This window comes from Pinus tabuliformis, chromosome 4_1 (assembly GCF_031772625.1).
Source record: "Pinus tabuliformis cultivar Carrire ecotype Pingquan chromosome 4_1, CPIR1, whole genome shotgun sequence".
In the NCBI taxonomy this organism is placed as follows: Eukaryota; Viridiplantae; Streptophyta; class Pinopsida; order Pinales; family Pinaceae; genus Pinus; species Pinus tabuliformis.
This window is the reverse complement of record NC_142303.1, coordinates 370,725,182-370,737,945: the sequence shown is the minus strand read 5'-3', so window position 1 is coordinate 370,737,945 and position 12,764 is coordinate 370,725,182. Positions and strand designations below refer to the sequence as shown.

Genomic DNA, 12,764 nt, shown 5'->3' with positions numbered 1-12,764 from the left:
TTTTTCCCGATTTCATTCAATCAAAGTGTCAAAAGTGTCGATCAAAATGTGAAATTGTTGAGCAGTGTCATTTTTTTCCCTATCTTTTTCCGTTTTATTCGGTGATCAAAATGAATTAAGGAACCTAGGATTTCTTTAGGAGGTTTTTGAAGGATATAACGTGTTTGAAGTTAAGAAAATTCGAAATGAAGAAATACGCGCGAAAGCATATATGAAAACCAGCAGTATCCCATGTCACACAGTTGCTCAGGGAAGAATTTAAAGTTAATATGGACCAAAGTTTGAAGTTAGGATGGATCAGAGTTCATCAATCAGCACGAGAGCATTATAAGAATCAGTCGCATCCCAACTCACACAGTTGCTTCTGCAAACAATTTTTTATTAACTTGCTTGGCTTGACTTGATACGTATCTTATTACACCACAACACAAACGATGACATATATTTACAACAGAAACGATCACATATATTTACATGCTTTGTACGCAAACATACGATTCAACCCAGTCGCTTCCACAGAACAAGACGCAAGTCAAACCAAAGCCACGGATCAGATCATAGCAGGACCCAGTTACTGTGCCTGGGGATTGACATGTCCCTGAGCTATGTTATATTCGGCTGCCTTTGTCATTGAAGCAGCGATGCCATTTGGGTCTATGTTCCCCGTTGAGTCGTTGCGCATTTCAGCTTCCCCTACCTTGTGTGCATCCCGCATGTTCACCACTTTCTGCAACGCAGGAATGTCTTTCGCCCGCTGCACCATTCAAAACGAGTAACAGTCTCTTTGTTATTTATATATCCATAGGGGCTAAAAAATAATGTAGAAAACCTGTGCAATTTATTATTTACTCTGGCCTATCAACCCAGTGAAATAACCTAACGGGAAAGTGTTAGGGTTAGGGTTAGCTCAGTTAGCTGTACTAGTAGCTACGTAAAACCGAAGAGAATAACATCACAACCTAAGGGGAAGGGGTTAGGGTTAGGGTTAGCTCAGGTAGCTGTACCGAGAGGGTTAGGATTAGGGTTAGCTCAGTTAGCAAAACAATACTCTTTAAATAGGAGTATAAGTTCATACACTCAGAATCTGCCCCAGGCGATGTTCGTCTTCGAGACCGTATGTCCTTCGTTCAATAACTTGTTGCAACTGAGAGGCAGGCCCGCCCGGTACCCCTTCTCCGATGCCCGTAGCTCTTCCTTCAGCACTCCGAACTGCACTCACCACTGCAAGGTCTACCTGTTTATTAGGGTTTTTTATTGCCACCACCGCTAAGGCCTGTAATCACAATCACATCAATCAGTCAGGCACCAACAAAAAGTTTAGATAAAAACACGCCAATAAAGAAGAAATAAATCTACCTCTCCTATGGAAATGGGGCCTGTGTGCCCCTCGAGCCCTGGCCTCTGGTCTTGACCTGATTCACCCTGTGACCTCTGCTGCCCCTCTTGACTCATCCTCTGCTGCCCCTCTTGACTCATATTGCCGATGAATTGGCAAACCCTTAATATTTCGACGAATACTGTGGGTTCTTACACTCCTTTCACTGCGTCAATTACGGTATTTCTGGTCTGGATAGATTGCTGAATCCATATCCGGTGATAGAGAAGTATAAATAAGAGTTTGGACGAATGGAATCCAGGCAAACGTACGTGTCCTCGCTGTAATGTCGAGAACATTGGAGAAAATGAGAGAGTGCCACATTTAAGCTTCAGACTTGGGAGCTGCTCAGCGAATGACACGCAGCTTTCCTCGTGTTAGGGCACTTTCCAACAGCTGTCAATGGTGCTTATCCAGTTGAAGGACCGAACATAGATATAACAGATGGATGGCACCAGTAAATATAGTTAGTTAGGACCGAACATAGATAGAACAGATGGATGGCACCAGTAAATATAGTTAGTGAGGACCGAACATAGATATAACAGATGGATGGCCCCAGTAAATACGGTTAGTGAGATTGAATGTGCAGGAAAAATGGCAACATATTCTTGGGTCTTTTATTATATATAGAGAGAGACGTTTGTTGGTTGAGGTTCAATTTTGAATCCAAATTCAAAATGCTGGTGTTTATTTAGCTCGTAGAGTTTGTTAGGAGGATGTGTTTATGAAGTGGAGGAGAGTAATCATTTGGGATAATCTTAATATATCCCAACCTGATATTTATTTATATCAAAATTAACTGATATTTATTTATTTTAAATAAATAAAATATTTATACTTTAATATTTGATTTTTTAATACTTCATAAATACTTATGCAAAAGATATTTGCCCAATTAAAAAAAAATAAAGTGAAAGTGTTTCATGGCCTAATATATATTTGCAATATTTTTTAATTTATTAAAAAAATCACTTTATCACTTGGTTCATTTGTTTGGATGGACGAGTCAATAAATTATATAAGTTATTCAATTTTTCATATAAGGAAATCATATTTTCGATATTTTCAATTTCTAATGTGTGTGAATTAGATATATAATATATATATTTTAATGTATAGAAATTACATAATAGGTTAATGTTATTGTTTTGATGGATAAGTCAACAAAGTATATAAGCTATTCGAATTTTTATAACATAAAATTATATGTATTTTATTTTTAATTTATAAATTAATATGAGTGTGTTTCAATCACTATTGAAAAACTATTAAAAACTATCAAGATGATTTTGAAAAACTACTAAGATGAGTCGAAATTGATAAAATTTCAAATTTTTATCATTGTGACAAAATGATAGTATGATTATGTCATATGATTTTATAACATATATAATTCATGATGCATATATTATTTTTTAACTATTATATTTTTCATCTCATCAATTTCTAAAACTTTGGTTTAATTTGTAATCTCAGTTATATATATATATATATATATATATATATATATAAAATAAAATCTTACTATATTATGTCATATGATTTTATAATATATATAAAATTCATGATACCTATATTATTCTTTAACTATTATATTTTGATTCTATGAATTTCTATAATTTGTATTTAATTTGCAATCATATATATATAAATATAATAATAAGTAGGTGATATTTTATTTCTTTTAATAATAAATTCTCAATTTTCACTATTCTTAAACTTCCAAATGGACAACCATTAAAAAAATTGTTACTGGCATAGATTTCTTTTTGAGATTCCTAAACTTCCAAATGGACAACCATTAAAAAAAATTGTTACTGGCATAGATTTCTTTTCATTTATTTTATAGGGAATAAAGTGCTCAAATACCTCCTAATATAGTATTTTCCATGCAAAAACTCCAATTATAAATGGAATTAAATTCAATATCAAAGTATTTTTTGTACCCATTATATGTGATCACAATATCCATATTTCTTACCATTAGATCAATATCTTTATCTCTTATCATTATTTTTGTTTTGATTTATTAAATAAATCAATATCCATATTTATTACCATTAGATCAATATCTTCCTCTTTTATTATGACTTTTGTTTATGTTAATTCTTACTTAGAAATAAAGTAAAAATCAAGGTGTTAAAATTTATTAGTAAACTATATTATACACTTTTCAATAACATAATAGATTTTTTATGAATCTATAATAATAAACTATAATTTAGTATGTAAAGTTCTGTGTGCTCATCCTTCCTAATCTAATATTCCTAATCTAATATTCTAACTTATTTATAGAAAGAGAATTGTTAGCTATGGTGTATGATATGCCTAAAATATTTCACTACCTATTGGGTGTCCACTTTCAATTCTATACATACACTAAGCTAAATAATAATGGAGAGAGTGGATATCATTATTTAATGTCAATATTACTATTGGTTTAATCATTTTTTTGTGATTTGTTTTATTTATATGTGCTATCAATTTTGCATAAGCATAAGCTTGTAATATAAGATAAAATTTTATTTTCTCCATTTAGTTAACATTCTTACTTTTCACTATTAAGTCTTGAAGTGTTAATTAATTGAGTGTATTAAAGTATTTAGAGAAATCATTGATGAAAAAGAATAGTATTACCTCTCCCTCACACTTTTTGAATTACAACTTTAAAAAATATAAGTTGACAAAGGTTGAATCCGTAGGTTGAAACTAGCCTTAGAAGGAAGTTTGACATTGTTTCTTTCTCCTTATTTCCTCATTTTTATCTCTAAATTAGTGCTAAGATGATGGGGAAATAAGCTACTTAGCATGGTGATTTTCATCTATTATTGTACATTATTTATACCAACATGTTTGTGAATAGGTAGTACTTTGATTTTTTTTGCTTATTAGAAACTCATGCCATATAGATTGAGGATGAGTGTAACATTTAAGGGTGTTGGTGTGTTAATGGCAATGAAATTGCAAGGTACTCATCACCCTTTAATGCTTTATTAGGGATATGGGGTTATCTATACTTGATCTCCAAGGTTAAACTACGGAGATGGGGTTAGCAATATTTCCTCTTTCTCCATTCTACTTAAAACTTGTTTTTTATACTACCATTGTTCTCATTGTTAAGCCCTTTCCAATGATGTAAACCTCATCCAAAATAGAGTTTTCAATAAGAAGTTATTCTCCTCTAAAGGTTGTCCCTCTAAGCTACTTCATCTCCATGCATACACATGGCCTCGCCTTAGTGGACCATATGGTGACCTAGCCAAATTAGCATATCAACTATCATTCCAATGGGCTAAAACATTTCATGGAATTACCTTCCCTCTCAATTGTCTTGACCCAACAACAATCATTAACGAATAGGCCATAATTTTGTCTATTTTCATCCATCTATTAGCTTACCAGTCCTTCCCTAGGCATACCCTAATTATCTATATGGAAATAATCGATGATATATATAAAATAGGTTGATCACCCAATAACTTACCTACAGATGGGATGATGGCCTGATAGGTTAAACATATTGTTATCTCAAAATCAGTTCCTGATAGGCTGCTGATCAGGTAGACCTTAAGTAACTATTTCAAACCTACTTTTGGCTGAGGCTTAGCCTCCTCAACCTGAGAGGACTCTCTCAAAGGATTAATGATTTTCGATTACGATTAACATGGCTAACCCTTGTGAAACAAATGTAGAAATGTGAGTGGTGGAAACAAAATTAGAAAGTATACATTGGGCTTATGGAGTCAGATATGTGTCAGTATTGATAGTAAGGTTAGCTCTACATAGAAGTCAGGGCATTTAGAACTCAATGCATGTAGAATACACCAGAAACACAAAGGACCAACACAGTTTACAAATGCATGAAGGAAATTAGAGCACTGTTAGTGATTTCTAAGTAATCACACATTCATACCATTGTAGATAATAGGAAGAGAACAATACAAGACATTCAAAGCATCGAATTCCTTCTGATTCCTGAGAAGCAAAGCCAAAGTACTGTATTACTAAAAAACAGAGTCTTTGCATAAAGACAAATATGAGAGCGTTTCTGAATAATTTTTCCAACCCTTTGTACATCAGCTCTTCTGCTATATATAGAGCTCTTTACATAACTGAGATTCCTCCTCCAGCATGAGGGGAACTCGAATTCTTTCTATGATGACACCTATTAACACTTAAAACTAACTAATAAATGCAACTGACTGCTAACTAGCAGTTTTAGAAACCTAAAACAATTAGGATTCTAACTCTTCATCATGCTGGTAGTAGCATTAAATACAATCCAAATTCATTCTCTGACAGATGGCCTTATTCAGTTTAGCTTTGGTGGATGTTTTAAACTACTTGCTGGCCCTTAATGTCTCATCTCTTAACTGCTCCTGGAAAGTAGGAAACTGCCCTTATTTTTCTACTTTCGGTCTCCACAAGGATATTTAAAATCAATTATCCCTGCTGTTCTTCTTTTATTGCACAAAAATGTTTTGGACTACATGGAAACCCAAAGATTATTATAAGTGACAGAGATCCCATTTTAATGCACTGTAGACCTTGTCCATATGAAGATAAAACCTCTTTAATGCTGCCTAAAGTATGATGAAAAATACTAGCTGTGATCACTTTTATAACAATTGGCTTATAGTTCATATATTCTTTTTTTCTTTTCTTGTTTTGCCCTTGCTGGATGCTCGTATTGTGTAAATGATCTTTCTTTAGAAGCTCCTTTCAAAAAGGTTTCCCTTTTGTCCCTCAAAATTGGTCAACTTCATCAAAATATGCAGCTACAACAGTTTCGTAGTGTGCTCCAAAACTGTTGTGTATTAGGCATCATCTTCAGCAGTTTCGTAGCATGCTACGAAACTACTGTGTAATCACAAAAACACAATTTTTAATGCCAAAATTCGACTGTCTTGAGCTTCTTTATTTGAAATTTCCTTTTCATCTGCCCCAAACATGTTCAAAACTGAATGTAGAGGCACCATTCTTCAAGGAAATTTTCAAAAAGGTAAATCATCAAAATTTAGGACTTAACCTTACTTGCTGTGTGCCTTCCCGCTGGCCTAGCTGTATCTTCAAATCTTTGATTTTCCTCTTCATAATTTTGATCCCAGCTCTCAGTCTCATATTAACCTTTCTGATGAATTTTGCTTCCTTTATTGCAGGGACTGACCAGGTATAGTATTGTGCATGACAGTTGACCACCTTAGGTATTGAAATTGTTTTGTCTTCCCACAGAGCCTCCATTTTATTAAAATGGGCTTCCTTTATTGCATGTTTCCTTGTGGCTTTCTTTAGTTTAGCAATTTCAAAGTTTGCCAATTCCAACTTCCCTTTCAACTCTTCAACACTATATTCCTCTTGAGATTCTTCATGGGTTTTTGCTACTTCCTCTATTTCACTTAAATCTAGTTGTACCTCTTTTGAATGCCTCATCACAGGTCTTCTTGGCTTAAAGACAAATTTAGAAACTTGATCATAAAATTTGAGCTTTTTAGAGGCTTTAGTTTTATGGGTCTTGTCTTTACCTGATTCTGTCAAGTCTGCTCGAACCAGAGGAGACTCCTCAATATCAATAGCTTGAAGCAAGTCTTTTAGACTTCCCTTTGAAACGGGGCTTTCCTCAGTCACCACTGTCTTGCCTTTTTCTTTAGCTAACTGGCTCCTAGTTATTCTTCTCTGAAATGCTTCACCTGAAGACTGCTCGTGTACGCCTTCTTTGCTTTGAGCTTTCTCTTTCTGTGACTTTAGAGGTGTGTCTTGAATTACTAATGGTTTGGTGGGATCCTTTACCTGTTTCTGGTTTTCAATTTTACGAATCTCCTCATTCTCGTTTTTGTACGATGACTAGCTACTGGTGGAGAACTCTTCGTAGCCTGAGGGCTGAGGCCAGTTTCATTTTTGAAACTAGACATAAACATAAACACAGACCATTCCCTATCTACTTTTTGGAGCTCATGCAAAACGATCAATTTGACTAAGTCGTGATGAAACAATGAGGTCTCATAGGTTTCCTTCTTTAACTGAACTTTGTCACACATTTTGCCTAGACTACAAAATAAGTAGAAAGGCAAATCAAGAGATATCTTTCCTGTGAAATGTAGCAGAAGCTTGAAGTGATATGGATACACCTTATGATACCTCCCCTCGCAGGTGAAGTACCTCTGTATGCAGGTAAGTAAACTGCATATGTCTCTTTGACAAAACTCCTGGGCACAGACTTGTTTAAGTCCAAATCAATGAACTCCAGCTTCCGAAATTATTTGTAGGGGGTCATATCAAACTTGAAATTTTTGAACCATATTTCTTGTCCCCTTGGAATCTCAGTGACTATAGATATAACTTCTAGAGATATTGGCAATTCGAGCACCCCAACTTTCAAATTCAGTCCTGTGAAATTTAAAGCAAATTCCTTAGTGACTTGCAAATGGCCTCCTTGAAGTTTCTCGCAGAACCTCCAATAGCCAACCTGTTTGAAGGCTTGTTCGACTTCATCATTCTTTAGGAGGATATCTAAACCCTTAGGTTCATTCCTCAGACATTTCCCTGACCTGTGATCCTTTCTTTCTGCAGACCCCCTCCATGAAACTTCAGCGGAATGAAAATTTGAAAGACTGGCACTGTCTCAATCTTCGATCACTGCCTCGCTTGATAATTACCTCGCTTGATGTTCAAGGAATTCAAATTGATTACTTGCCAATTTGTTCCTCATGCAATGAACGCAATTATAATTATGACTGTGAATATTTGGCCTCTTTTTGAAACTTGCAATCTGAGTGTACCAAGACATTTAATGACCTTAATGATGATGATAAGCGGTTGAATGTAATAGGCGAAGTGTGTGGAGTGACAATTGATGATGTAACAATAACGAATTTTCACAGATATGATAGCTAGATGAGATTTGATATGGATTTGCATGAATCCCCAATTTCGTAGCGCAGCTAGTGCAAAATTTGGATTTTGCGCTACGAAAACACCTAGATTGGGTTTTTGCGCTACTAAAAGTCCTAAACAGTTTCGTAGCCCATAAGAACCTAGAAAAAAATTTGATACATGGGATCTACGTGAGTTGTGGGACCAGTGATGAATGAGAATGGATTGTTAACCTTTATTTAACCATACCACCAAGACTCCTAGGACTTAGACACTAAAGTAAAGATGGAAAAAACTGAACTCGGACTAACACCTAACCTTTACAATCAAACTGATGTGAACAATTTAGAAAGTGTTACTTAAGTGATAACACATATGATGCCCGATCTAACGATGGCTAATGGTTTTATAGGATAACCCCCTAATGCCTAATATGGTAATAGGATGATAGCCTGATAGGTTAATTACCTACTACTTAATCCACAAATGGATCGATGGCTTTATGGCCATGTAATTACCACCACAAATACCACTTGGAAAACACCTTGGTTTCATGTCAATTCCATGTAAATCTCACACCAATACCACATTACCACCATGTGGTTGTCATGTCATGACCACACTAGCTCTTGCTATGTCAAATTCCTTATCAGGTTTCATTGATGTTGGGGAAATGATTGGTTATGTAGAATTAATTCGACTCAACACTTGACACACCAATTAGCTCACATTCAACCCTTGACATCCCAATAAACCAATGTTGCAGGGTCCACAATACCCCGATGACTATTTCGCTAAACATTAAGACTTAAACTCATATTTTCGGGTTACTATACATGGAAAGGTTTAACATGCACCACAATGAGTTCCGATGCCCAATATCATTACAATTGGTAGCTCAATAGCCCCTTAAGATTGGCTCTCACTCACAACACCTATTGGTCATGTGACTAGGGTCCAAGACTAACCACTCTAACTCCTTCAACTTAGTAAATAGTCTCTTAATCCTTTCGAGGGTTGATAAGAGTTCCCACCCTCCCTTATATTTCAATACTAATAACCTGACAACTTGATATGCAAACATAACATTGCAGTGCTTTCATTCGATCACATATTTTTCAGGATCTTCATTATCGAGGGCTTTTAAGTGGGTTTTTCGATGAAGTGATTGGTCCCTAATAGGATGACCTCCCGAGTTACTCATATCTCGATATTCTGGCACCCAACACTTGAAATCATAATTTCCATTTTGATCCATGTTACATTGCTAAAGGGATTAGCCTCAAGCCTAGTGAACCACCCAACCACTCATATGTTAGACTTGTGAATTTCAAGGAGTTGTATAATGATCATTTATGAGGACACCCAATACACAGTCCTTCATACTTCGACAAAGAATTCTAGGCCAATTCTAAAAGGTTTGAATCCATAATTTATAGGGAATAATCTTGTCCAAAGAACTATAAATATTTAAAACATTCTTCACTTACCTATAAGGGCCATCAACGGAGGTTTCTTTCAATCATACATCTCTCAGAATAGAAATATTGAGATGACATATGGCCATCATACTCAACTTTATTAAGCTAAAGGGACTTCACTTTACTCCATTTTTGGAATGCAAATCCATACTTCAAACTTCTCTTTAATTCACATAGAAACCTAATTTTCTATTTTATGTCCTAAAAATAAATACATTTATTCAGATAGTAAAGGATATTCAAGTCTTATCACTCTCAACAGGGATATGACCATTGATGTTCCATCCCAATCCCGATCTAGGAAATACCATCCACTCTAAAAGAATAGAAGAAGAGGCTTAGAACCCATAAGAGCCTTACATCTCATTTTATAATCATACCATTCATATTACTTATGGACAACATACCTGAAGGTATTTCTCCATACATAGAATTTTAGTCACTAGGGTGGAGCTTATGACTGGATACCAAGAGAAATACTCATTTTCGCATCTCACTGTTACAACATACCCAATAGACCAACATAGCCATACTCAAGAAATATTAAATATAATTATTAGTCTATTATTACTACTAAGTATAGCAACCAAAAATCAATACTCACAAGCCTGAACAACCATAATGTCATTTAATTCATTGAAGGTAAATATAGATTTTAGGTGCACTTAAGTTGCTAGAAACTAAAGAAGGGTGAGCCATTCTACACCTAACCTTAGGCTCAACTACATTGAAGTATTCCTTAAATTTAGCCACCCCTGATCCATATTCGATGCCTTAAGGAAAGATTCACTCAGTGTCAGTCAAGGCTATAGTCAATTGGTAAGTGTGAAGGCTACTCTCCTTCAATTGTGGGATTTAGAAATTGCACTTATATTGCTAATTCAAGGTCTCTTAATACACCAATTATGGCCATATGAAGTCGATACAACACAAAAGGGATCCATTTACTAATATGTTAGTCCTTTAGTGCTTCCCTTCTCCAATGCCTCATGTGTTTGAGTCAAACAATTGCTAAATTCCTCTAGGTCCCCAAGCTTAGGTGAAGACCTCTCACTAATTCTTTGACCAATTTTACTCAAGAATTCACTAACATAGGAATTTTTTATGACTAAGAGGCTTCTAGTGAAATTAGGCTTAGGTTCATGTCCCTTGCACACATGGATTGAGTATAATAATAAATTTTATATCTCACAGTTCTCTATAATATGCACTCTTTTGGTGTTCCCTCTTTCCCTATTTACATTGTTCCCCTACTCTTTTTCCTCTCTAACTACTTTTATTCGATGATCACTACTACCCATGTGAGAGTTCAGGGTTTTCCCTAGGTTGCAAGTCAACCCATGGAACACTAGAGTGGTACATAGCCCATAAATTAGGAAGTGTGGAACCTTTTTCTCCATTGCTTATAATTGTTGGAAGTTGACAACCCAACTACCAAATTAAGGAAAAATAAGGCACGATTAAATTTAGTAAGGATAGGAAATTTCCCATCACCTCATCATTTGCGCTTAGTGAAGCTTCTCTCCCATACATTAAGATACATATAGGTTGTCCTCTCCTTTAGTATAGGAATATTAAAAGAATGTTTACATCATCATAAATTTTTGTATAACATATATGTTAATTATCCAACAATATAGTCTTAATTACATTTACAAAATAAAGGAATTATAAAGGGACCTTACAATCTCCACCCCCTTAAAGGAATACATGCATCAATATTCTACTATTTGTAGAATTGATTTTTATATAGAAAAAAATGAATATGCATTTTCATGTCATCTTCCATCTCATGTGTTACTTCATATATTCCTATGTGATTCCATTGCACTTTGACCTAAACAATGGCTTGATTCTAGAGCATAATCTTCTTCATGTCAAGTATGCAATGTGGGTTTGTACGAAATTCTCTTTCCGGTTTCACATGTATGAAAGCCCAATAAATTACATGATTGGTTCTATAAATTCCTTGTATATTCAAACTTCTTATGTAATATTCTAAAACGTAAGACTTGAATCTACTCTACTCACTAATGAAAACAATTAAATGATCGCAAAATCATGAAGCATAGAAGAGAAAGAACCCAATCAACACATTACACAATGATTTCATGGGGAAAACCACAACTAAAAACCCTTGCTATCTGTATATTGCAATAGTTAGAAAATATGAGAAGATTACAATTCTTTTCTCAAGCTCGAGCAAGCTCTACACTATCTTTATTTGTCTCACAACTTCCTAGAAAAACCCAAGCTAATACTTGACCAATTTTCTCTTTGGCCAAGTCCCTATTTACTTGCATTGTTTCCTTGTGAATTATCCCTTATTAATTAGGGAATTTCCTCAATTGGAATTACACAATCCTCATAGGCCTTCCTCTGACTGCATGCACCACCAGTACAATTTAGATGAATATATAATTGATAGTGCACTGTCCTTGAAATCCATTCTCAACTGGATAACTCTCAGATCTAGCATGCATGAGTTATTTATGAGTGAATCATCAATTTAATGATTGATCAGTATAGAAAGCACCACACTACACTGTAGACATCACCATACTACTAGACCTCCCACTGGTTCCTCCAACAGTTGGAACTAGTTTAACTAATTTTAACTCAGCTAAACTAAATTAATCAATTATAACTCAAAATAAAATCAACCAGGGGTCCTATAAAGTAGAACACAATCTACATGACTCTAGTTAGACTCTAAACTTGAATTAACTGAGCCAACTAAGTCAAATAAACTTATTTAACTAATAAAAGTTGTCATGAGATGTGGAATTATAATTTTATTCCAAATTTAATTCAAGGACAAAATTAAATTAGGATTTTCTTGTTGCATTTTAAACACTCCCTCTTTCCATATTTACATTATTCCCATACTCTTTTTCCCCTCTAACTACTTTTCTTCGATGAACACTACTACCCATGTGAGAGTTCAGGGTTTTCCCTAGGTTGCAAGTCAACCCATGACACCTAGAGTGGTACATAGCCCATAAATTAGGAAGTGTGGAACCTTTTTCTCCATT

At 34.8% G+C, this 12,764-nt stretch overlaps 1 protein-coding gene across 1 annotated transcript; it reads right to left on the bottom strand.

Annotated features, from left to right (window-relative positions):
- Positions 1–478: 478 nt before the first annotated feature.
- LOC149175845 (late embryogenesis abundant protein 3-like) lies at positions 479–1,591 on the bottom strand. Its single transcript, XM_089419755.1, has 3 exons — positions 1,357–1,591; positions 1,076–1,273; positions 479–754 (listed from the first exon to the last, which is right to left on the bottom strand). Exons 1-3 carry the CDS (start codon positions 1,474–1,476, stop codon positions 572–574), a joined length of 501 nt encoding a protein of 166 aa, XP_089275881.1. The 5' UTR covers positions 1,477–1,591; the 3' UTR covers positions 479–571.
- Between the last annotated feature and the right edge of the window lie 11,173 nt (positions 1,592–12,764).